This window comes from Eublepharis macularius, chromosome 3, assembly GCF_028583425.1.
Source record: "Eublepharis macularius isolate TG4126 chromosome 3, MPM_Emac_v1.0, whole genome shotgun sequence".
NCBI lineage: Eukaryota > Metazoa > Chordata > Lepidosauria > Squamata > Eublepharidae > Eublepharis > Eublepharis macularius.
Window position 1 is genome coordinate 24,723,827 of NC_072792.1, and position 27,658 is coordinate 24,751,484.

A 27,658-nucleotide genomic window follows, 5' to 3' on the forward strand; every position below is an offset into this window, starting at 1 on the left:
ACGGCTGAGGTGTTCAGGAGCTTAAAGGGGGGTGACCAAATTTCCTGGCCGGCTAGGTCCGCCCCATCCATTGGATGGGTCCCACCTGGGGTTTCGGGGCTCGCTCAGACAGGTCAAGGCGGTGGTCCATGGTAGGACCCCGTTGCTTGACCTGTACCGCTTTAGGTTCTTGCCGCTGTTTGGCCTGTTTTGATTGTACAAAGTTAATAAAGTGGCCCTTAGATCCAACTTGGTGTCCGTCTCTTATTCTGACTGGGGTGGCAATGTCATTTGGTGTGGTTGGTTTGACAAAGAGCATAAATAGGATTAAGGCTGGTGGTAAGCACCTGTCAACTTCCGATCCCATTATCATACTGGAAAACAATTGTTATACAAAGTCCTGTCTAAATTATTGAGAAACAGCATGTTTTTCTCTGTTACATTCATCACCAATGTATACAGTACAATTTACAAAGAACAACATGACCAACTTTGGCAAATCATGACATATAAGTGAAGCAAACAATGCAGAGGGAGTTTTTAATTTTCACCATGTTTCCAAGTTTGAGTAGAGCTTTCTGCCATAAAGAAAACCATCAACATCAAGGCAAAAACAATATGCTAACAGGTCAGGCCTTTTAAAGGTGGCTTGTTCTAAATAATGAACTATTTAACAGCCTACTGAAAAACACTGCTTTAGGTACACTGGAAAACTTAAAATATTGCACTCTTAAGTGACAAAATCTATAAAAACATAAAATGTAGAAGGGTGGCAGAGACACTCTTTTATCAGAACACCAGGAGTTCCATTTACCACCGAGTAATTAAGAGAGCAATCCCAAATTAGTCTACTCAGAATATTATTCAGGTCTATTCAGTGGAGCTTACTCCTAGGAAAGTGTTCTTAGGATTGCACAAGAAGTTCAACAAACTGTCAATAAACATGTGTACACAGACGGCAATCACCACCGTTCCACCTGACTGTTATAATCTTCAGTCACAGCTGTTTCTTCTTCTCCCTCCCTTTTCCATTCATGACTCTTCTGCTCGTGCAGTATTTTTCGTTCCTCCCGTCGTTTTTGACGATTTTGTTCATGCTCTTCTTGTTTGGCATATTGAAAGCGCTGCAGAAATAAGTCTTTAGCAAATTCATACAGCTGCATATCCTGGAAGTTCAGCTCTTCTATATGCTTCCGCACTGACTCACTGATATCCACATTGGAGGCTCGTGTGATGTTGTACTGAGTGAAAGGGGAGATAAACTCCAGGCTGAATGTCCTCTCAAAAAGATACTGAGTTTTCCTCTGAAACTCTGTGAGTCCAAAGAAGGCCATGTTTTTCAGATTGTTCTTGGCGCTTTGTAGAAGGATCATATTTCTTTCGCTCTCATTCATAAAGGTCAAATTATAACACCCAACCAGGCTGAGGTCTGCCAGCATGCGCACCTGGCGATTGTTAGCCAGGTTATGGCTACAATTCATGAACTCCTCTAAGCTGACCCCAGACCAGTCATCTCCCAGGTAACACATAGGCAGCTCCTCTGGTGTGGGGCTCCTCCCATCACACATGTGGAGGGAAGTCTTCCACGTTGCACCTCTTTGGACGTGTTTCCACTCACTCAAGTAACGCGACACTGGGTCCCTCAGCATTGTAATGTAATAGAAGTTCCTGAAATATGGAAGACAATGTATTAGAACCAGGGTTTTTTGTTTTCTTTAATCAGTCAATTATTAATTGAAAACCCTCAAACAAATGCCTGTGATTGGCTATGTCCTACACTGGGTGGTGATATCCTTTCAGCTCAACTAACTTAGAATGCAGAACTTAAATAGCAGTCAGAACTTGACTCTGCTCAGCTTTACCATATACACTTTTCTTTAAGATACCCAGAAGTGTATTTTTTGTAACACAGATGTTATTGCCTATCCTCCAGCATTTCATACTAGCCAAGACAATATACTCATTGGGATGATATTTTATGTTCTTTTGTTATCATAATTGCTTGACTTCTGGCTCGCCTTTTCTTAAATGAATGCTAATTTTGAATTTTTGCCACGAGGTATTCAGAAACACTTGTACCGATTAAAAACAACAACAAAATTTAACACTTGATATAAGGCAGAGAAATAAATGTTACATATTGGAAAGCCACCACAGCTAAATAAGAAATGCATACCATGTAGTCTTTCTGTTAGCCTCTGGTCATGAAATACTCCAAGCACTATCATATTTTTCTACCCTTTCTTCAGATCTCGTTTGTAATTTTTTTCATCAGAATAATTCATCAATTTCACTCAACCCCCACTCTTTACAACAGCCCTTATGACTTTAGACCACGCAGCTTCCATGATCTCCAGCACAACCTTTTTGTATGGTCAAAGGAAACCCTCTTTTCCTTTTTTATTAGCCCAGAAAACTGGTTGGATATACCCTAGTATAGTCAGCCCTTTCTATCTGTGTCCTCCAATGAAAGAAACAATCCTCATACAAGATACGATGTTTATTGAAAACAATAATAGAATGATATGGTCATTATGCAACATAGTACTACCTCAGCAAGATTTGGGCCGTTTCCACACTACTCACTTTCAATCGGAACGCAGTGGAACGTTGTGAAAAAAACTGCAGAAGATAGCATTTTCTCGCACGAGTTTTGCACGATGTTGCACAAAACTCGCGCAAGAAAACACTATCGTCCGCGGTTTTTTCGCAACGTTCCGCGGCATTCTGATTGAAGGTGAGTAGTGTGGAAACGGCCTTGGTTCTCTGGCATATGTGGACAAAATTCAAGCAAAGACAGTATCATTGGCAAAGAGTAAAGAAGGATGCCTGAAGAAGTAAAGAAGCATACACTATTTCCTTTAAAATATGTCTGTTGTTTGTAGACAGAAAACTTTGATTAACAAGGGAGTGAAACTATCTAGTTTTAAAGATAGGTCATAAGGCTGTATCTAGGCATCGTGTACCCAGTGTATGTCTCAACAATAAACATATTCCTATCTGGGGTTTTTTAAATACCCTTCATAGAACCATCCCTCTAGTCCACTCTCCTCACCTTTTCCCTTAAGTATCTTTTAATTAATCTTCCCTTTTCTTCCCCTCCCTTCCGTAAAAAGCCTTTTTTTCCCCAACGAACTTAAGCTACTTTCTCCAGAAGATTTTGGAGTGGTCATGTAAAAAGCAATATACTATGCAAAATATGGCTTTCTAATCCAACCCCAAGATATTTTGATTAAGGCAGCAGAAACGGCACAGCCTTTATCCTGTTCTAAATGGAAGGGGCATACAAAGGGCACCCATATCTCCTTACAAACACAGCTCTTTGACTGTCCAGCCAGGATATGGTTATGGTCACACTCTTTAATCATCTCACTTCCATCAGCATTCACTTACAACAACAACAACAACAACAACAACAACAACAACAATAATATAACATTTGATTTATATACTGCCCTTCAGGTATAAACATTTTGATAGAGCCGCAGAAGTAATTTAAGTACAACTGGCTTCTTATAATATAGCTATATGCTATATTATATGCCAAGCCATATGCTGCATTTACTTGATGTACACCGACATGGCAACTTGCAAATCTTCAATAAAATAATGCACAAACTAGCCCTAACAACAGTGAATATATGAACAAAGCTGTGAAAGCTTGAATCATTTGAAGTATTGGAAAGAAGAAATAAAACAGATTGGAAATCCAGGGGGAAGGTATCACAGAAAATAGACTGCTGAGGGGAAAAGACACCTTTTAATTAACAAAGTTTCTTGTATACATCTCAGTATAGACTGCTCCAGGGAGTCTGTTAAATCTTCTCTATGTAGTAATCATTTAGCAATAATTACTGAAGAAAAAAGATTCAAGGAAGTTAATAGGCAAGATGATGTAAGAATGACCATTCTAGCAATATTATGGCAAAACTGAAAGTAAAAAATGTAATTTGTAACATGCTTATAATAATCCTGCTGGTTGCCTAGAGCACACCAAGGCATATATGCAAATTATTTTTTTGAAATATTGCAAGTTTGGGAGAATTATTTGTATATTGATTGAGCAAGATCCAGCCAAATTATGCAATTTAAAGTCCCACTGATTCAAATAGAAGAAAGTCAAACACATGTTTAAGTGTGGTGTAGACTACTTTCTTACGCCGGGTTTTCTGGGTATTTGATCCACAAGGATTGTATCCGCTTTGGGCCTCTGTAATTCTGTGCTTGAGGGAGTCAAACTGAAATGGTGTCTCTTTTTCTGCGCTAGAAAAATTTGGTTTCTCTTGAGAGCTTTCTGTTTCATCAGTTGATTGACTGAGGACATGTCAGTTGATTGGCTGGGGAAACGTGCAAGAGGGTTTTTTTTCTTTTTAAATGCACCAAGGTTGCAATGTTGTAACGCTGATAAAAAATTTTTCAAAGGGATTTACTTCCTATTGTCAAGGTTAGCGTGCACACGCAACACACTTTTTAGTCCATTCTTAAAATCTGCCTTACTCATATTGCAGCTGATAGGTTTAGGAAACTACTGAGGTTTTTTTAATGTATCAATATTGCAAAATTGTTGTTTAATAATTTTTTTTAAAAAAGAAAACCAATCAGGATGCAGGGGAATAAAGGGGAAGATGAAAGGCAAGGCCAGGGCCAGAGCTCACACTGAAGAAAGCTTTCTTCTTTGAAAAAGCCCTGGTTTGATTTTGCTGGAGAAAAACTGCACAAAACCTGGGGGGAAATCAGCTCTATAGCCGATGCATCCTTTCACCATGCAGAATACAAAAGTAGTATAGGAAGGAGTTTGCAGACTGAATTGGAATATTTTTACCACGCATGCATAACTTTTGAGAGAAATCGATGCAGCAGGGGTGAGAATCGGTAAAAAAGCCGAGTGGGGAAAATACCTTGGACTAGGATCTGGGATAACCCCTGTTCTGCCATGGAAGTTTGCTGGGTGACTTTGGGCCAGTCACACACACTCAGTCTAACATACCTCACAGTGTTGTTGTGACAATAAAATGGAGAGGAGAATGATGTAAGCCTCTTTAGGTCTCCAATGGGGAGAAAGACAGGGCATAAATGAAATAAGTATGTTAGTAATCAAACAAACAAATGCATTTTCCATTGCAATCTAGACACCTAAAACTGATTCATTTTGGTGGGATTTCACTGGATGTTACAATGTTCTAGTATTTGACCAAATCTAAGTAAGTAAACTTTTGAAAACTGTTATCAACATTTTGGAAAGGATATGGTCAGAAAGGCCTCTGTTTCCATTTGTGACAAGAATGTCATTATGCACAAAAGTGGAAAACTCCAACACTGCCTACAATGGAGGAATGGTGGATAAAAGCGTTGGCGATTGTGTCAATGGCAAAACTTACTTCACTGAGTAGGGAAAAGACATTAGTAATATTTTTGACTGAATGGAAACTGTTTATAGACTTTTTACATGACATGGATAATAAGGACTTGATGACATCTGGATTTTTGAATGAAGAATCATGAACAATAGAAAAAAGAGGGCTCTTATGTTTAACTGAGAATAAGTGAGACTCTGAAAATGATCCGTATCTGTGGCGGAGAAAATCGGAACTCAATCTGTAGTTTAGTTCAAGGGTTTTTTCTCTTTTTTCGCTTGCTAATGTATTGTTAGTGTGTCTTCTTTATAGAATGTTGTTTTTTATCTTCTATGTTTATTGTCTATAGCTGTTATGTTATTGTTTATAGTCTAAATAAAGAAAAATTCCACCCCCCCCCCCAAATAATCTGTCATTATTAAAACATTCTTGCATATTGGTAATGCTGCTAGAAATATCACCTTCAGTTACAACTCTGTGATGATGGCTTATTAATTTATTAATGAAGACAATGAATTGGATAGCCAATATCGGAGGAAAAATAATAAAACAACAACTAAGAACAAACATGTTTTATACTGGCAGTAAGCAGAGCAACTGATTTCGTAAGCATAGACGAGAACTGATATTTTGCAAAAATCTGATCACTTGCTGTTTTCTTCTGGAGGAGTGGTAAAGGTTGTATAAACTCATCAGTGATATCTATTCATATTTTAATTTCTGAAAGTAAGAGAGAGTACTTTTCAACTCACTTTGTTCCTTGCTTGTATGCCCTACAAAATCCGCAAGACTTTTCGAACAAAACCTAGGTTTGTATTTATTCCGTACTCTCAAAATGGCACGTCTTACATAATGATTATTACACTCTGCATTGATCTTAGCTTTGTCATACCATAGATATCCATGCCACCCAAATCTCAAGTATATTTGTTGCGAAGAAAAACAGAACTCAATTTGTAGTTTAGTTTTAGGTTTCTTTTCTTTGTTATTGTATGATTTAAAAAATCCGCAAAACTTTTCTGCATCTAGATATACCTAGTACAGGGGATCACTATGTAATCATATCATTAACAGAATTATTCATAGAAACAGAAGACTTTACAGATGAGGACAATAAAAATAGACACTCATCAATTACTGCCTGCCTGGAATGTAAAAAGTGTTAAATTAGTTATTGTGCCACTTTTACACTTCACAGGCTGCCCTGAGAGTTTGCATATCTACTGTTGTTAATTGGGCATGAAGTGAAACTGCATCTCCCTTGACATTCTCTCCTGGGCTGCTTATTACTAAAGGGATTATTCGACAGTACCTTGCTCTAAATCACAGAGCTTAAACAAAAATGAGAGAGGAGAACCACCAAAGAAAAGTTCATGGCTGAAGTTAACAGAGATGGGACTGCAAAAATAAACCTCTGCATGAATCATGTCTCCGCAAACAATATATTAATAAATTATGAGTATCTCACATCTGATCTGTGGATATTATTCCTCAGGTGTCTTCCAAAACTCCTAACACCGGGTTTCTTGTGGGAATATTGGTCTGACAGTGGGGGATGTGGTTGCCAACCTTCAGGTGGTGGCTGGAGATCTCCAGAAAATACAACCAATCTCCACACTACAGAGATCAGTTTCTCTGGAGAAAAGAGCTGCTTTGGAGGGTGGACTCTATGACAATATACCTTCTGAGATCCTACCTCTCTCCAAACCCCACTCTCCCCAAGCTCCACCCCCCAAAATCTCCTGGAATTTCCCAACCTGGAGCTGCCAAACCTCATGAGGAACCGAGCCCAGTGCTGGAAAATATACTGGGGTTAACAGTTAGAAAAAGACCATAAGATTGAACCATGGAACTGTGCAGAGCTAATTAACAGGCCGGTGCAGTATGTAAGCCACCACCACCAACACCATCATCATCTATTTGGAATTACAGTTAGTAACCATTTCAACCATTTAAAAACATAAATATCATACTTGGAACACACCACTTTGATATAAAAATAATTGTATAAAAGCTTAACAATGTAAGTACAAGAATGTGCGCTTTCAGAATTAAAATGTAAAAGCAAATGTTACTCCTTTACATATTCTCTGAGGATTCTATAAGCTGCAGCCAAAAATCTGGAACTAGCCAGCGTGATCTGGGAATTAGAACCTGACAGGAGCTTGTTGGTTAGCTCCATATTCAGAAGGCCTGAACATTTCTTCAATACAGGTTGGATATATTTTATACGTATTCTATGATAAAACTTACAGGCAAGCATGATGTGCTCAATTGTTTCTACTTTCCCAGTCTCACATGGGCAAACATGCTCAGCCATTGGGACCTTTTTATAATGGCCTTCAAGTACTGCAGATGGAAATACATTGCATCAGGCCAACAAAAAAGCCCTACAGTGGGACGGGATTTCCAAACTTGATAAATAGGAAGCTGGGGGAACCACATATCTTGTTTGTGGGGGGGGGGGGCTAGGAAATTCGAGCCCCTGGCAAGATCCTTCTGTCTTTCAACATCTAGTATTTGCTGTTTGACCACGGCCCTTGCCTGGTCCGGGGCCATCATCTGAAGAGATTCAAATGAAAAGCCTAGTATAATTAATTTCTGGTAGGTGGCCCCGAGCCAGTCAGAACGGTACCTATCCTTAAGAATTAGAGTGGTGATAGCCGATGGGCAATGGCTGAGCTTAAGCCAAGTATTAATCGATGTAAGCAGTAAGGTCACGTGGTCCAACAATTGGCTTTGTATGACAATCACACAGCTCCATCATATATTACAGTTTGTGGATTCTCTCTCAGTGCATTTGTGGCATGAGAACAGAGCTGCCAGTTCCCCTTATTCTCTTGAGGTGGGAGGAGACCCTGCACTTACTATTTTGAAATCCTTGCGCATGATCTTTGCGTGCATGTGCACACATTCCCGGGGCAGCATGATTTGGGGTCAAAACTGGCCCACTGCAAAGCGCAGGAGTGCTCCTGGAGTGATGTGATGTCACTCCTGGGGAGTGATGTCATCATGCTGCCCCGTGAGGCCTGTTCCCCCAACTTTCTCCCCACTGGCCAGGTGAGTGGTGGCGATGGGAAAAGGGTGGGGGTGGGGATCCTCACCACCATGAGGGGACCTGGCAGTCCTACATGAGAAACACCTATACTGTATTGTATGGTGTAGAAGCTACCCTCCCTGTTGTTAAAGGCAAGTGTGAATGTGCCCAAAATGTAGGATTAACAGTAAAGTTGGGCAGGTCTCCTTAGAAGTAAGTCCAGTTTTATTCAGTGGCCCTTGCTTCTTGGAAATTGTAAGACTGTAGCCTATGTTGTATAAAATTAATCATGATAAAAAGGAATTCAACTCAGGTTGCAATAAGATCTCACACAAGCCAGCGAATTGGCTGATTTGGACTGACCCACCCCTTCTGCTTGTAAGTAACGCTGTCATAAGACACAGAGAGACATCCAAGTAGTAAATTTCAACTCAAATATGCAAAACTTTTTTTCCCTTTCAACTATGGGCCTTCAAGTAGTTAGACAATGACACCTGACATGAGGGACGTAGGCAACAGAGTAATCATTTTTCCACAACTGGGCATGTTCAAGCTCTTTATATTATTATTATTTATTAGACTTATAACTCACTCTCCTACAATCAGGCTCACAGCGGGTAACATCACATGATAAAACCACATTAAAACACATTAAAACATGAAATGCAGTACAGGAAGGCAGCAACTTTACACAGCAGCCCATATTGCCAAACCCAACTCAATACATCCCATGGGGTGGGAGATGGTATACAACATTAGGTGAGTCGGCGGACAACCGGGGGAGGGGGTTACAATCTCCCCCCTCAACAGGGGACAAGCAAAGAGCTCGCCCATGCCCCAACCTCAGCCATATGCCTGGCAGAACATCTGTCTTACAGGCCCGCTGGGCTCTAGTTTCCACAGACAGAGAGTTCCACCAGGTTGGAGTCAGGACTGAAAAGACCCTGGCCCTGGTCAAGGCCAGGCGAGCATCCTTGGGGCCAGAGACCACCAGCAGTTGTTAATCGTCGACCTAAGCACCCTCCAGGGAACGTATGGTGAGACGAAGTCAAACAGCACAGGGAACATTCTATCCCACAACTGTTTCCTGTGGGTTGGATATGAGCGGAAAAGGCAAACAATTAAGCACTCTTAGCCACGTGCAAAGAAAGTATTATTTTCAGAAGAACAATGTATGCTGATTTAATGAGAAATAATATTTTGAAATTGCCAACATTAACTACTAAAGAAGGCTATGTAGCCCCGAAGGCTTACCTTTTTATTTTTTTTAACTAACAAAGAAAATGCATCATTTCATTCTCTCTGTATTTCATGGATAAAAATATGACATATAAGAATGGAACAACGATGGTTCCAACCGCAACTGGCAATGCAATGGTTCTCTCCTCTGCCTTTTGTAGTATTGACGCAGAAACAGTTTCATTCCTGGAACAAAATGAACTCATGTCTGTGGAATTCTTGCTAGGATAGATTCTTTTTGCTCCAATGACATATCAATAGAAATGTCCATACTGCTTAATTTATACAGAGTCACAAGTAAAGCTTAAGAAGAGAATGGTACTGCCTGGAGGGAATCTCTGAGGGGGATTATAGTTAATGAGACACACGGTCACCTGGAGATACCCAGCAATGCAGTATGAATCCAAAATGACACACTGTCCTGTAGGACCGGGCTGATTTTTGCCTCAGGTGTATTAAAAATGAATGTGGAAATTCTCTTGCCACAGCACAGACATTCACAATGCTAGTTTCTGATACTTAAATTAGTGACCAAATTAATGAAAAATCAAAAGGTCTGGAAGCCAAGAAGATTCATGTTATTTTTATTGCATTTGGAATGGAGAGGTTCTAATTAGCAAAAGATCACCACCATCTGGCTTCAATCTAAAATAATGTATTTGTTCACATCTTAAGAAGCTCTATATTAAACTCTGCTGAGCTTTAGATAATTCCACAGTAATGGCATACAGCTTTTTTTTTTTACAAAAAGCAAACACAAACATCTTTTGTGCTTTTGCTGCTTTCTTTCTTTTTTTTTAGCCAGAGTAAGGGCATTGTTGCTTTTTGTCCTGGTTTTATTGGGGAAAGCAGGATGTGGAAGAAGTCTGTGATGACCTCAGAGGGCTAGAACACCATAAAATGGCAGATATTTTGTTTGCAGTCAAGAGGTCAGTGGGGAGCTTATTTCTGGGATAGATGGTACTTTTGAAATAAAAGGACAGCCAGACCTCAGCAGATGAAACAAAGATAAAGACATATGAGAGAGAAAGAAAGGACATCCAGGAATATTTGCCAGAAGCTGCCAGCAGGTCAAAGGACTAACGATTGAAAAATCTCACCGTTGGCTCCTCCAGCTGGAATTGGAACAGTGGAAGACATAATGGGCTTGACTGCTGCCACTAAATATTGGGAGCCAAACTGAAAGAGCACCTTCACTAATGGAATGGTACCAGTTCTAAGAGGGAAGAAAGGCAGATGAAAATTGGAACTCTAACTCAGAAGGACAGATATTTAGAGCTTGATTTTTAAAATGAAAGATGCTGGGGGAAATTACATTCTCTGACCTCTCGGCCCTACTCTTTAATTTCTGATATGTGGTGGAAGGTTGTAGTTGCTTAGAATGATGGAAAGGCATTCCGCAGATGTCTGGAGCACATTACTGCCTCTCATGATGCAGGGAAAAACACTTACGTTGAAAAAAGATTCAGGAACTCAGCCCTGCCACAAATTCAGTCTGCCAGTTGAGGTCCAGATCCCAAAGGCTGCTTAGGTTTACTTCAATGGCCTGTGCTAGACCAGTGGGAAGTTGGACTCCTTTCTTCAAACAACAGATCTTTCCTCATATCAGATCAAAATTGCTTTTTCAGTGCCACGTAAGGAGAATTGAGAAAAACAAATCTAAAGCCCTTTTAAGCTTATAGAACTAGTTTCATGGTTCTTTAGATCCTGACAAACAGTGTAGATATGGCTAAGTGTAAAAGATATAGAAGCGATCTTTGGTCGTGAGAACAAAATCTAATTCTTTTTTAAATTAAACAAGTCTTGCACTTGGAAAACGCAATCTTATGAAAAAACAAAAATCCCTTAGTATAAGGTATGGTTTGGGATCCAGTCTGTTAAGAAAGAGGTAGAAAAAGAACATTTCTCCCCACTGGTTTACTTTTTAGGGGTCACAGCTAGCAAACAGAAATCTAACATATGCTGTTTGGATAAGCTCTGTTTTCAAATAATGGAGAATCTAATAATAGTAACTGCCCTTCATGTGAAGTCTTCCCAAACACTGAAGGCAACGGAATGCCCAAAGAAAACTCCGAGCCTTCACATCAGGTGGGAGGCTATGAATGGTCTCCCCCAAGGGACCTTTACTGTAACGCTCGGCTCAACTTGGGGCCTGCCATTTGCTGCTTAATTAGCTCTAATCCACTTCTTTCCAATGGAATTCTGGTTTCTGAGTTTTACACTACTTGTGGCTACCCTAAATTGTACTTTCTGCTACATGTGATTTTAGACAAGTATATAAAGCGATGTTTGAATAAAGAAAAAGCCAACCTTTCTATACAACCTGTAAAAAGGTGTAACCAAAGGGGGGGGGCTGACATCTATAAATAATGAAAAATGAATAAGAAATTTGTCTAGAAAATATGTATAAATATACAGCAGAATATAAATAAAGACAGTTACTACTACGACTACTACTACTACGACTACTACTACTACTACCACCACCAACAGAACTTATATACTGCTCATCTAGAGAGATTAGATCCCACTCAGAGCAGTGAACATGGTCATTATTATCCCCACAATACAGCTGGGGCTGAGAGGAGTGGCTCCCCTAAGGCAACTACTTAACCACTATGCTACAGTAGCTTTCTAAGTAGACATGAACTGAAAAAATACATGAGACCTGAATGAGATCATATAAAAACAGTCACAAATCAAAAAGCTGGAGATCTAACAAATATCATGTATGTTATACCCGCTGCCCTTTTCAATCTGGCTTCAGGACAGGCTATGGGATGGGGACGGCTCTGGTGGCTTTAGCTGATGACCTCTGCTTGAATGTAGACAAAGGCCATATTTGCTTCATGTGGATTTATCTGCAGCCTTTGGTACAGAATATCATGCCTTCCTGTTGAGGAACTTGGAGGCAGAATCAGATATCAGGGGATGTGTCTTGGACAGGTTTAAGAAATTCCTAATGGACTGGACTGAAGGGTTGTTGGTGAAGACCAGTTATCTTCAGTTTGGGAATTATCTTGTCAGGTTCCACAGGGTGCAGTCTTATTTCCCATGTTATTCAACCTCAGTGTGAAGCCCTTAGGAGAAATCATTGATAGCTATGGAGTTGGAAGTCATCAATATGCAGATAACATCCAGCTGTATATCTCCCTATCCAAATACCTTGGTGATGTAGTAGAGGTCTTGAGTTGCTGTCTGACGGGGACGGGGTGGGGGCAAATGGCTGAAAGCAAACATATTGAAATTGAAACCAGACAAGATGGAAGTGATGCTGGTTGGAAAAGCAGAGATCTTGAAGGACATTGCACTTCTAACCTTTGATGGGGTTCAGTTGACCCTTGCAGTCTTGGTTAAGAACATAGGGGTTATACTGCAAAAAAAATGCTTTCTGCCAAGTCATTCTAGCCTGGAAGATGGCCCCCGACCTTGACATGACCAATCTGGCCACCTGATTCCACATTGAGACTAGACTACTGTAATGCACTCTACACAGGTGTCCCCTCCAAGTCAACCTGGAGACTCCAGCTGGTGCAGAACATTGTGGCTTGATTATTATCCAAAGCTAGGCAAAACATGCATATTACTTGCATTCTGCAGCCATTCCAATGGCTACCCATCCATTATCAGGCTCAATTTAAAGTATTGGCTATGACATACGAAGTCCTTTATGGCCTTGGTCCCCCATATCTACAAAACTGCCTCTCTCCCTAAACTCTGCCATGGCAGCTTCGCTTATCTGAACAGAGCCTTCTGCATGTGCCATTGTGCAGATGGGCAAAATCAATAACTGCCTGTACACATGCATTCTCTGTTGTGCCACCCCCCCCCCCCCCACACTTTATGGAATGGCCTGCCTAATGAGGTTAGAAGGGCTTCTTCTCTCCTGGCTTTCTGTAAACTATGCAAAACTGAATTATTCAGGAGGGCTTTTTACACCTGTACTGTAAGGAAGTGGTTGTACTGTACTGTAAGGGCTGTACTGTAAGGAAGTGGTTTCAAAGAGATGCAGTGGTAAAGGGATAGGGACTCTATACTACTATGCACTGTCTGTTGTTGTAAATATGATCCTATTGGGTAGTTTCTGTGTTGTTTAATACATCAGGGTTAGAAGTGCTTATTGCTCTGTTTCAGTATTACACATAATTAGTAATTCAAAGTTACTTTAAGAACAAATAGTGCCTTATTTTATCCTGAAGATAGTTAGTTTCAGGTGGGTAGCCATCTTAGTCTATAGCAAAAGAGCAAAATTAAGGTCCAGTAGCCCTTTCAAGACCAACTAAATGTCTAGGGTATGAGCTTTCAAGAGTCAGAGCTCCCTTCATCAGTTGCCCTGACGTGAGAAAGCACTGTGTTTCCTTCGTGTTTCAATTTACCACTTAAAACATTTACTACTTCTCTTTTACAATTTTCCTTCTTATTTCTTTGGCAGCTGTCATTGGTTTAGCCAACTAAGTAGGATAAATGACTTGTTTGTGAAACAGTTGCCAGAACTTTTTGGTAAATAGAAGCTGGAAACCAAGTAAGCAGGTATGTAGCATCCTCCCCTGATCAAATTCTCTTTAATCTCTGCTAATTCAGTCACAGCAGCTTTCCCTTAAGCCTCACTTTCTTAAATGAAAACTCAATGGGACTTTTTGCTGCAGTGCCCTTTGAAGCATTCTAGTGATTCTGCATAATTAATACAGCAATTAACAATAAAAAATGAAGTAATTGGAATCTCTTTGAAAAACCAATTTGTTCTCTTGAAGGTGGTTTATTACTTCTGACATAAGGGCCTGACCTTAGATTTTAAACATACTTTAAGAGAAAAGCACGCCGCACCTACACACTTCTGCTATGGTAACTGCAGGGCCAGGCCACCTGGAAGATGAGACAGAAATTTCACCGGGTACATCTTATGCAGCGAGCATAGAAAAGACTCTGCCCGTGCTCCCAGGAGTGTGACTGCCAGATCTGAGTTGGTTATCTCTCTGGAAATAGGGAGAGGATGAAAAAAACTGGTTGTATTTGTTCAGGAACAGCACTTTCTTCTAACTTCCTTCCTGACAGACTTGCCAAAATGAGTGGACTGGGAGGCAGTCAAACGCTTATGAAGAGTGGTAGAGGCATTTGCAAGCACCTCCTTGAGCATTTCATTCATGGCATGGGTGCTGGAAAGGGGGTGCCTTCTCCTCCCAGGGTGCCTGCGTGGCTGTTTCCTGCCCAAACAGCCCACGATCTGGGAAAGGGGCACCCCGACCCTCAGCTTATCCTGAACTTCCAGACTCTCCAAGGTACATAGTGAAGAACACCCAGCAGGGCAGGATGGAGGTTTTGTGTGCCTTCAATGAACAACGTTTACAGGTAAGTGCAATCCTGGTTTCATTGTCAGTCTTCTGTGCAGTCCCACATGGGAGTTTTGCAAGCCAGTTATCCTAGGAGGAAGGGTGTGGCTCTCCACAGAAACAAGGATTGAAGTACCACTTGGCCCATTGCTGTATCTCTCTTGTCAGTGACATGCAGGACTTAAGTGTCTGATGAAAGTGTTGGTGGATGACCACATTGCTGCTTTGCAGATGTCTTGTAAGGGAACACCTCTTTTTTTCCCAAAATTTTTTATTGGATTAGATTATAATATTATTCAAAACATACATTACCCCCTTATAGATCTTTTTCTAACCCCCTCCCTTTCCTCCCCCTTTTTTGTTGACTTCCAACAGTTTTCCAACCCTAAGTCTATCTTATTATTTAATTACGTAATATCTCATATATCCTATTATACACACATTTAATACTCTTTTCTCTAAGCTTATTTAATCTCTACTAAAAATACTCTATAATATAAATTTCCCTTTGGATGCCTCAATTAAACCACATATCTTACATAAAATAATACTGGCATAATAATATATATTAGCAATCAAGATATTAAAAGATATAACATTATATTCATTTTACTTTCCAATCACCTATGTTCTTTGCTTTCCACCATCATCCTAACTCTAATATTAGCTTAGACTCTAATACTCTATTACTCATCCATCTTTTACTATTTTTGTTCTAGGCTTCTTTTAAATCTATAGGGTAATTGTTATATTCAAATATCTCTTACATACACTTTACTTAAACTATATATTGTAAATAATATCTAACTATCTTAATCGTATATATCCATAGTGAAACATCCATTATTTAGTACTCTATAGTTGTAAGGGAACACCTCTGATGGAGGCTGCAGAAGATGCTTGAGACCCAGTGGAGTTAGCATGTATCTCCAATAGACAAGGTAGGTTGGCCTGTTCATAACATAATTTAATAGCCTGAACTACCCAACTAGAAATGGTTTGAGATGACGCTTTTGTCCCTTTTTGAGGGCCTTCATAACAAACAAACAACTGTACTTCTGACCAAAAGGAGGCAGTACAATCCAGACAGAAGAGTATCGCCCTACGCACATCTCACATATGGAAGACCCTTTCTGCCTCAGAAAGAAAACTGAGGTCTACCTGAGGTCTACCTTTATAACTGTAAACAAAGAAGTCTCTTTTCTCTCCTCCAAAGGGAACCCAGTAACCGTTAGGCCCTGGGCCTTCTCACTGTTTGAGAAAGTCTGGCATGCATAACAGTATGTTAACAAGTGTCCTCCTCTTATGTGTAAAAATGTTGGTGGCTTGGTACATATGATTTCAAATAGCATTTAGGTAGGCTCTCAGAGGGTATAAGAATTACCTTCCTTCAGAAAAACCGACACCCTGTGTTTCTGCATGAGTTAATTTTCAGTTTGGAGGCAAGCCTAGCAAAGTGACTCATGTAGAGATGGAACAGGCAGCATCCTCTGAGGGCACATAATTCTGCTGTGTATCAGGAATGACTGAATGATCCAATCACACCCATTGCCAAGATGTGGCAGAATTTCATCTTTTTGAAGGAACTTTGGATTGTCAGCAAGAGAGCTGTTTTCCTATTTTAAGTCTTAACTGAGTGGTTCGAACATGCTGTCAGGCTATCAAATAAGTCCAGATATATGATTATTAATATGAGACATATGCTCAGTGTTGATCATACTGTTGGATACTGCAAATAAATCCCAGACATTGCTACAAGTGTGTACTGAACCAAAGAGAATCGGATGAAACAGAATGGAACAGATCAGAGCCAAAGGAGATGGCAAGTACAGCGATAATCAGTTTCAATAGCTTGAGGAGTATGAGAATTTATGGTTGCTTTGAACATGGCATGATCTCACTATTTTCTCTTCAGATTAAAACCGTTGGAAATTGTCTCTAACTAGTCTCCTTAAAGAGAAAAGGAATGATCATTTTAATCATATACAGTTTCTTCTCCCAAACAATGAAATAATGCAGTTCAAATTTCTCTTAAGGTTCCATAATGTTGTGACATAAATGAACTTGAACAATGGAATGGTAAGAACTCATTTTACTGGCCAGATCTTTACAATTTCAGCCCATACGCATTTTAAAAAATTTCTTATTTGAACTTCATTTCCAATTATGTGGCAAAAAGACTTCATTTGGGAATTTAACAGGCATTTGTAATAAAAGTATATGTGATTAATGACATATCCAATAACACAACCTGTTGTCTATAAAGTTCTTTTTTAGTGTCAAATATATAAAGTTCTTTTTTAAATGTCAAATCCTCATCAGCTTAATGATCTATTTATGTCAACACAGTGGATAGAATTCTAATTATATTTATAGTCGTGATCTCAAGACAGCTAAATTACTTGCAAATCAGGGAGGAAACTGATGCATAATGCCAGTCTAAGCACAGAGAGAGCTTTTTAAGTCCACTGAAGTAAATGGACTGCTTACAGTAGCACTGTCAAATCTCCTTTAGGCCCTAATGAATTCATCACAGTCCATAAAAGAATACATTGACTTCATTGGAACCTGTCATAGTTTCCTGTGACTTGCTTCATGCATTGTTGTGAAAGCGTATTTAATAAACAGCTTAACACAGAGAAAATATTTCAAGGCACCATGCACCGAACAGAGAACAAAATCATTTCTCTTATAAGTTTATTATTTATTTACACAAACTAGAACATACTCTGCTTCTATACTTACAAACTAAGTGTAAAACAAGATACATTAGGAGGAAAGGAAATCAAGGAGAAGGAGGGACAAAGAGGGACAGCCAGAATAAACAGAGTCCCAAGAAGTTGTCTGAATGTAAAAACAGATCAGGAGAGTTGAATGTCAGGTGGAAGAGCTGCAAGGGAAAAGGGAGCTATGTGGGGAATACAATGAGTGGAACGATACATCTTGTTTTATCAAAAGGATTAGTACCTGTAGAACTGAAGGCCAGAGGGGGAGCACATACAAAAGAAGATAAATAAAGAAGAGCACAACCATGAAGACTTTTGAAAGTGCAGGCACTCTCTATACCCATACTTCTCTTAGAGTTAAATGCAGCAAAATGGCCCATCTCACAGAATCCATTAATACTCTGAAGGGAGTCAGACAGGACTGCCTTCTTGCACCTTTGCTGTTTATATTTTACATAAACGACACCGTAAGCCTTTTCAATGTCACTGACCATCACCTTCCAAAACTGGCACATCGACGTAACTCTGTCTTGCTATATGCAGACGATGCCGTTATTCTCTCTAGGACCTCAGTCGGGCTACGAAGAGCTCTTTGTAGTCTTGCTCTGTATTGCGACTCTCAACAGCTTGTGATTAACTATCAGAAAACTAAGGTCTTTGGTAAGCGCCCCAAACAAAGAATCTGGGCGATTAATGGCCAAAGGTTAGAACAAGTTAATTCCTTTAAATATCTAGGGATGGTTGTGCAAGCCTCGGGGTCCAGAATATCTCATTGTGACTATGTTGCAGATAAGGGAGAAAGATCAGCTCTCAACATCATCAAGTTTCTCCGCACCAAGGGTGGCCATTTCTCACCAGCTGCCCTTAAGCTTTTTCAAGCAAAGACACTCTCTCAACTACTATATGGGACCTTCCTAGGTCCACCTGTTTCCTGTTTTGCCCCTCTCAAACGGGTACAATCAAAGTTTTTGAGAGCAGTCTTGCAAGCTGCCAGATGTATATCAAATTCTATGATCCGCCTGGAAACTGGGGTGCTAAAGGTTGCTGCCAGAATATCACTTTCTTCGCTCTTCTTCTGGCTCAAAATAAATCTACATCCTCACGGCCTCCTTTCACTCATCCTGCTAGATGACTTTCGATCCAGTTGGCGTAAGGCTACCCAAGTGATAAGTGCACAACTCGGCTTCTCCTCTTCAGTTCTCCTTCAGATGGGTGGAGACTTAGCCAGACAAGCTTTGAGGCAGAGAGTCGAAGACACTGAACAGCAATCTGACATCTCAAGATCTCCCACCTATATTGTAGCACTTCATAAATGCTACCTTTCTACCCCAGCTCCTTATTTATACACGCTGGAAAATAACAACCAAAGAAGAGCTTTCACTCTGGCTAGATTTTCCACTCTGCTATCTGCAATCATCAAGGGCAGATACCGTAAGATCCCTTGGGCGGAGAGACTATGCCCATGCAATAGTGGTGAGACAGAGACGACGGCCCATATATATTTTTTGCTACCCTTTCTACAATGTGATCCGCGCTGCGCATATCCTTCCACTACTGGAGCGTTCTACAGACACTTCTGATTCGGTCAACATAAATAGGCTTCTGTCTGACGAAAATATGGAGATCACTCGGCAGGTAGCCAAGTTTTGCTCCCAAGCAATTAAACTTCGATCTTCTCACATCTTGCCTGGCAATGTTGAAGAAGAATCGATTGTAATATCTAACACATCATCTTAGCCGTACTTTGTCTGGAGCTGTGCAAACCCTTATCACCACTTGTAGTAAGTCCTGATTTAAATTATTAGATGTTAGTTGGCATATACTAGCCTTTTAGTAGTATGGCACTAGTATGTTTTAGTTTTTAATTGGTCCTGATGGACTCCTTTTAATTTTGCAAGTTAGTGTTTGCTATGAAATTATGTATCCACATCTAGATTTGTTACACTCTTGCTGTATTTTATATATGCTAAATTCTGGTCGCTTTTTATCTCATCCCTCTCTGGTTGCTGACTGTAATAAAGACTTTGAAAGTTAAGTATAAAAAGTTTAAAGATAGGAAGAGCCAATTAAGAGACTGATAACAAGGAGTAATACAATCTGGACAACAAGTAGAAAATTTCACACTGCCAATGAGAGAACTTGGAAAGCAGAAGCAGAAAGACCAACAAGAAGAATATTACAATGACTGATACACAAATCTCTAAAAAGATAATGACAAATAAAGAGAAAGTCGCGGCACTTGAAAAGAAATCCATGGCCGTCATCACACGGGCATCTCTTCCGTTAAATTTACAGCGTATAGCGTCCTACCTGTTATCGGCACAGTAACGTTTCTTTGGGTCACCTAACGGCTCTTCGCGCCACCAGCTGTCCACACCGAAGCACTCTGTTCTGTTCTCTCTAACCGCGCAGAAGCAGCTCCTCCCCCCCTTTTTTATTATTCTGGTGTTTAATTCCCGAATAACAGCATATAAACATTCCGTTAGAGCAAAACATTACGACCCTTTTGTTTTTCCAACTTTGAAATTATATAAATAGCCCTTTGCCCGCAGAAAACTCCCTGTCTGACGTGATCCCCATCGCTGAAGACTCTGCCATGGCGATTGAGTCATTTTTACTTCAGCAGAAAGTTTGCATTGTGTTATGTTGTAATGGCGTTATAAGGACATAATAAAATTTTAAAAAAGGGGAGTCGCAGGAAGAAATGGATTCTGGGATTGAAGGGAGGGCATAGGACGTTGCGAGGCGAAATACATCGATGTGAGGCATTCACACTGAGGCGCAAAATATCGCAACTATCAAGCAAAAAACAGCAATGAGGAAATTGCATCAGTGTTGGAATAAGGTGGGTGTTTGCCGGGAAATAGCGCCATTTTAGCGCTAAAAAAAACCCTGTGTGACGATGGCCCATATTGGAAAGTATTCCCAAAAAAATGGATGGTGGAAAGGAAAGGAAGGCACTGGTAAGGAACAATGAACTGAAGATATATTGTCGAAGGCTTTCATGACCGGAGAACGATGGTTGTTGTGGATTTTTTGGGCTATATAGCTGTGGTCTTCGCATTGTAGTTCCTGACGTTTCGCCAGCAGCTGTGACTGGCATCTTCAGAGGTGTAGCACCAAAAGACAGAGATCTCTCAGTGTCACATTGACACTGAGAGATTTCTGTGACACTGAGAGATCTCTGTCTTTTGGTGCTACAGCTCTGAAGATGCCAGTCACAGCTGCTGGCGAAACGTCAGGAACTACAATGCCAAGACCATGGCTATTCAGCCTGAAAAATCCACAACAACAATGAACTGAAGGTTTTTAGAAAGCAAAGAAAAAATGCAGATTTGCTCTTCTGTGAAGAGCACATATTTAATCTGGCAATTTGGACCGCAGCTGTAGCATAGGCCATCAACCCTAACAGTCATTGAATATTCCCTACTGACTGAAAATGGCACCTACTATTTACAGGATAAGACAGAGACTTTTGTACATTCTGGATGTTAAATATGCCTTGTGTTTCTATCTAGACAGGACAGCTCCTTTTCAGAAGGACCCTAATCTTTTTGTGTTGTTTAAAGGGAGCAAAAGGGGCCAGAATGTCTTTGCATAGATTATTTCAAAATGGATAGTGGGCCTCATTAAAGATTTGTTACAATCAGTGTAAGCAACCATGCCCATTACATATAAGGGCCATTACATATAAGGGCTCTTGATGTGGACGCCAGATGGGACACAGCTGTTGGCAAGGTAGTCCTGAAGAGTCTTTTTCATTAAAGAGCTTCATGCCCTCCTCCTGAGTAAGTTAGCTGGCTAAAATCCTATATGGGACTGCAAAAAAGACACAACAATGAAAACAGGGTTGTACTTACCTGTAAATGTTATTCATTGAGTGGTTTTCTGTACAGGCTCACATCCCTCCCTCCTTCCCCGTTGTGACCTCTTATGCTTATATTCCTTCTACACCAGCGGCTTAGAGAACAGAGGGAGAAGGAGCTTCTGGTCCCACCTTTTATAACTGCGCCTGGGGGAAAAGGATGCGAAAAGGCTAGGCGAGCATCTTGCGGCCTCTAGGAGCTTTAGAACTTCTGTGGCTAGCCTGTACATGCTCCGATCCCATGTGTGCCTGCACAGAAGGTCACTTGATGAACAACATAGGTAAGTGCAACCCTGTTTTCTTCTATGTTGCTTATTATAAAATGACTTTAAAGAGATTAAATAGATGTTCCTTTCTTATAGTGAGGAGTATAGTGTATTAGCTCTTTCCTGGCAGTTCTACATTCCCGATCAAACCATCCTCTGCCAAGATGAGTTGAAATTTTAGGGGGGTCTGTTGATAAAAAGCGGAGGTTTGAGGAGCTGTGTTATGCCTTCAATATACTTGATGGCATCAGAGCCATCCTGCATTAGTTTTTGGTGCAAAGACCAGAGGTCGTCCTTCACCGGAGGCTGAGCTAAACTGGAGTATAGTTGTGTGCACCACTTGATTCTCCTTATGCAAGATGGAGATCCCTCTAGGGCATCATGGGCAAGACTAAGCAAAATGTTACCCCTGAACTGAAGCAAAAGCCTTAATGGGTAATGATCAGTCTTGGTTCTGTTGCCAACCTCAAAGGAGTGAGGATGATACTGCTATGTAATCAATTGTGCTGGCTTCTTGGGTGGATAAGTACTTAAACATACCACCAGAGGACCTTGTGCTGTGGAAAATATGCAACTGAGGGATCCTCTGATCAGGAGGACCCTCAGGAGGACCCTCTGATCAGGAGGAAAGAAATTGTTATCAGTCCCTGGCTCCAAGGAGGCCCGCCTGGCCTCAACTAGAGCCAGAGCTTCCTCAGTCCTAGCTCCTACCTGGTGGAACACTCTGTCTACCGAGACCAGGGCCCGGCAGGATCTACTATCTTTCTGTCGGGCCTGTAAGACAGAGTTGTTCTGCCAGGCTTATGGCTGAGGCTGGGCCTCTGCTGGCTGGAGGATACAACATCTACCCCCCCCATTAGAGCTGCCCACCACTGTTCTTAAGCTGCTGCTATGTTTAATTGTACTGTTGCATTATTTGTTATTAACTGTATTCCTGCCATCAGGAAAAAGAGTGCTGCTATTTTTTATATTTTTGTATGATGCTTTAAAATGTTTTATATGGAATGTTTTAAATGTTTTTAATGCTGTTATCCGCCCTGAGCCTGCTCATGGGGAGGGCGGAATACAAATATGATAAAAATAAACTGATGGAGTGGCAGTAGTTCTAATAATCTTAGGCCTGGCTTGTTTATAACTACATCTTGTGATGATCGTTCCGAAAAACAGGCTTGTTCGGCAGCTTGGTTATTAATGTGGGCTGAGCAATCAAAAAAGCCAGGTCCTGTTCTGGCATTGTGCATAGCATAAGGTGAGAGTTGGGAAATTGTAGAACTAGAGTGTCAAGAGTAATGGGCAGGAGATCCTAAAAGCTTTCCATGCTCTGGGGTTTTAAGAGTTTAGATGTGGCCATTAATGCAAAGAAGAGAGCAACATATTGGCCTTGGATCAACAGACCTGAATAGGGTTCTGAGACCCACCTTCCAAAGTCCTGTACATCAACATTAAGATCAGATACGAACACTACCAGACACCCACATCCTTGTCCCAAGTTTTGACAGCTGGTACTGCAAAGACACCATAAACATGAAGAGCAGCAGGATTGGACACTTCGGACCATATTTACTGCAGACACAGTATATCAGTATCCCGACGCAGGAACAAGAGAAATTCAAGGTCATGGAGTTTATTCCCCCACCCCAAGAGGAACTTCCAAGACAGCAGATGTAATTGTCAATTGGACCTCTCTGTTCTATCTAGACCCCCAGAAGAGTCCACAAAGATGTGGCCATTTTTGAGGAAAGACACCTTGATGTGGGTCAGGGATTTGACAACTACATTCTGAGCTGGTGTCCCTGTTGTTCCCAACTCAAAGTCCTCAAGGAAATGGTTACATATCACTTCATTATCCTTACCTCTATTGGGGAGATGGGTATAGATGTATTCTTTGGGCAGGGGAAATACACTAACTATAGGGGATGCCTCCATAGGGTTGGGTAAATCTGTGTTCGTATTATATGCACCATAAGTTTACAGAACCAACTTCAAAAGCACTGGCCTCACCTAGTTTTTGTCTGACTTGTATTGTTTTTTTCTTTGAAAAGGCTATCCATTAAAATGCTGAAGGCTGACTTGCACATCTCTCAGAATTCTATTTCATAAATCAAAAACACTGCACATCATACAAATTAGGGTCAGCCTTTGGAAACTAGGGCAAATGTGGAGTGCTACACATGTGAATAATTTTCAATATAGAAAACATTTTACAATAAAGTTACTTGTCACACACTTCAGTGCTTTCCTGAAGAACAAAGGAAATCAGAAGAGGATCTCAGTGAGTTGTTTCTTCATGCATTAAACGTGCACGGAAATCAGGCTCAAACTGAGAGCATGCGTTTGAGCCACAGGATTGAGACAAACAGAAACGATGGTCTAGCTTATACAGCCATTATTCTAACACTTGGCTCCAACTCAACAAACCTAATAATGGACCTGATGGGCACCTGCAGTCCAGTGTGATAACTTGCCACCACTGCCTTGTTTTCTATGACTGTGTACGCACTTTCAATCCTCAGCACACTCCCTGCATTTTGTGCATATGTTTTGTTTGCACAATTCTTTAGGATTGACCTTGGAGTTTTCCTGTTTGCAGTAGAAGCCAGCCACTGTCTGACCCCTGTGATGTCCCATGGTAACTATCCCATTTCCTGAACATTTTCTTCTTTTAAAAAGTTCATTGTGTTTATTTAAAGAGCAGTAAGACATCAAATGAATGTTCAAGTGAATTAATAATACACAGCTCACCCAAAGCATAGACATGGCAAGTACTCCGTTCACAGGCCAATACTCTTGCCTAATGCTATGCCAAAATGGAGGGAGAGCTGATATTAAGTCCTATAAGAAAAAAAATAACAGCAAATCAGTATGCTGCAATTTAAGGAACATACTGTGACTATGGTTTATATTACACAGAACCATGTTTTTTGTGGGGGTGGGGGCTGTTGTGATGAAGATCCCTCTGGCTTCTAGCGGCTAATCTGCTGTGAACACTAAAACTGTTGAATCATGGAATGTTCACAGGCAGTCTCCATGAGAAACTGAGAGAATGCCACTGGAGAGATCTGTATCTGAGAAATGTTGTGGAGGGGAAAGTTAACATTCATTATCCCAGCAGTACGAATCTGATCCAACCTCTCTCCTGCACACTGTTTTTAAATAAAATAAAAGATGTCTGGAGATTGGATTATAGATCTTTTATGCTTTCTTGATTAGTTAATCTCTAAATGATGAGAGCTGCTACGAGAAATAACAACAACAACAACAACAATATTCGATTTATATACCGCCCTTCAGGACAACTTAATGCCCACTCAGAGTGGTTTACAAAGTATGCTATTATTATCCCCACAACAAAAATATCCTGTGAGGTGGGTGGGGCTGAGAGCTCCAGAGAGCCGTGACTAGCCCAAGGTCACCCAGATGGCTTCAAGTGGAGGAGTGGGGAATCAAATCCTGCTCTCCAGATTAGAGTCCCATGCTCTTAACCACTATACCAAACTGGATCTAGAAACAGAAGCTATAGAAAAGGAGCTAATATAGCCAATGAAGGTGTCAGAGGGAGCAGTGGTCTGAAAGACAAAAACCTAAGACAGGTATGAGGAAGACAGGAAGAGGGGGAACAGAGAACTGTATTTCTGGTGTTATGAGATTTAAAGAAGTACAATTCCCTATGATATAGCAACTCTGTAATCCATCAACTAGAGGTGTGCAGCCAAAAATAATGCTATTATTCAGATCTGGGTAACAGTAATACCATAAATATTCAGTATTCCTGATATTCAGGTACAAAAATACCACTTTAGTATTTGCATTTGGTTTTCATTTGGAAACCTGAAATATTTGACCCATTATTCCTTATGGGGGGACCAGAGGGACCATTTTTCAAGCAAACTCCACCAAAATTGCAGAGAACCTAGACCTTCCTGTCCACTAAAGAGCCCCCCCCCCAGGTTTCAAGAAGATTGAATCCAGGAGTCCAATTCTATGGGCCCCTGAACAAGGTGCCCCCAACCACTCTCCGTTGTTTCCTATGGGGGGGGGGAATTCCAAACTTTTCCAGGGCAAAGAAACCTTAACCGAACACACAGAAGTAAGCCCTGTGCAAAAGCCAGCCCTAATGCAAGCTGCACCAGGAAAATCCAACAGGACCAATGTCAAACTAGAGAATCCCAAAAGGACCAATGTCAAATCAGAGAAACTCAGCAGAACCAAAGTGAAACCTGGGAAACTGTGGCAAATCCAACAGAATCAGTGTCACTCACAGAAACCAGGCAGAACCCAGGACCAGTGTGGGAACACCACAGAACAGAACCAACCATCCAGGAGAACCAACAACCTGGCAGAAGCCCTGGCAATGGCAAGCAAATATACTACTAACTTAGTATAAGATCTCTCTCCCAAGAAAGGCAAGTGATGGGGGTAATTTCATCTCTGCAGTTTTCATCTCTGCAGTCTTCAAGCCTACACTGTCACACTGGCTCAGAGGAGTCTCGAGACAGAGCTGCAGATGCTGCCCTTCATCACTGGCCCTCCTGTTCCCTCCCCCTCTGGTAAAGAAGGAAGTTACTAGTACACAAGAACAACAAAATAGCATTCACTAGCTTCATTTTGGGTGTCTTTGTGGGTTTGGCTTGTGCTTGTTTTAAAACATTGGTTGTCGCTGTGCTCACTTTACTCACTCTGAGTCAGGAAGTTGAAGAGCGGCAAGTTGACCTTCAGGAAGACCAACTGCTCAACTCTCTGGTGGAATAGGTGAGTATGAAGAGGGCCATCAATGTTGCCCGCATGGGAGAAGACTCACTCGCTCTGCACACTTGTCAAAGGACATAAGAGGAGTCTCTGAGTCTTGAGAGAGAGGTCTGGCCAGATTACCTTTCTTGGCCCAGTAGCTCAGAGGATGTGTATGCAGCTCACAGGGCCCTGAAAGATAGACCCTGACTACTGCAATTCCACCCCCCACCCCCCAACATCCCGTACGCAACAAGCAGCTTGTTACTCAGGTCCCTCACATATTCTGAATCTTTTCAGAAGCACATATACTAAAACCAGAACAGAATGGCTAGGGTTGCAGAATCATAGTAAATATAAATATTTCTACCAGAATGTTGGGATACACTGTGAAAGTTATTTAATTACATTATATTAGGAAGACGTTGCATAAGAATAAGAACTTTGAATGGGGGAATAATTATTTTGAGTGTTCTAATGGAAAATGTAGAACATGAAAATACAAACTCTTAAGTCCACAATTCAGGCGGGTAATAAAACTTGCTTGTTAAAATCTGTAGTCTGCATCTCACCAGCTTGGCATCTCAAGTAGTGATACATATTTTATAGATGATTACTATTAATCATCTCCATTCTCTCCATCCAATCATGTTTATCAACTTAATCCTGAACTAATGTTCGCTTCCGTATTCTATTCTCTGGGGTAAAACTGTGAGTGCCTGAGAGCTTCAAAACATACCACTATTAATGAAAAGATACAATGGTGATCTACAGAAGTCCTATAGAAAATTACGACACTCTCCCAATTGCCTGCATTAGTTCTGGCTGTTACTAAGTGGTGATTAACACCCTGCTGTTTGCAGCTGCCTTTCTCAATATAGCCTTCTTGAGTAGGAGGGTACTCAAAAGTCATCACTGCAACTTAAGGAATAATGCAAAACAAATTATTTAAACTAAAAATCATAGGCCAGAGTACCACAGAACAAACACTTGTATTCTTTCCCTACTGTTATCACCAGATGTATGAGAACTATTTCTGTTTCTACTTTGATTCAGGGCTAATAGTTCCCAATGTGACTGAGAGCCAAACTAAACATAATGCTTTTTAAAGAATCAGGTCCAGGTTTCATAGACTCACCT

General features: G+C 40.8%; 1 protein-coding gene across 1 annotated transcript in view; it reads right to left on the reverse strand.

Annotated features, from left to right (window-relative positions):
* Positions 1-941: 941 nt before the first annotated feature.
* Positions 942-27,658, reverse strand: part of HS6ST3 (heparan sulfate 6-O-sulfotransferase 3) — a 324,146-nt gene continuing 297,429 nt past the window's right edge. The window contains exon 2 of the mRNA XM_054973979.1: positions 942-1,647. Coding sequence (XP_054829954.1) covers positions 942-1,647 — 706 coding nt within the window. The remainder of the gene's footprint in view (positions 1,648-27,658) is intronic.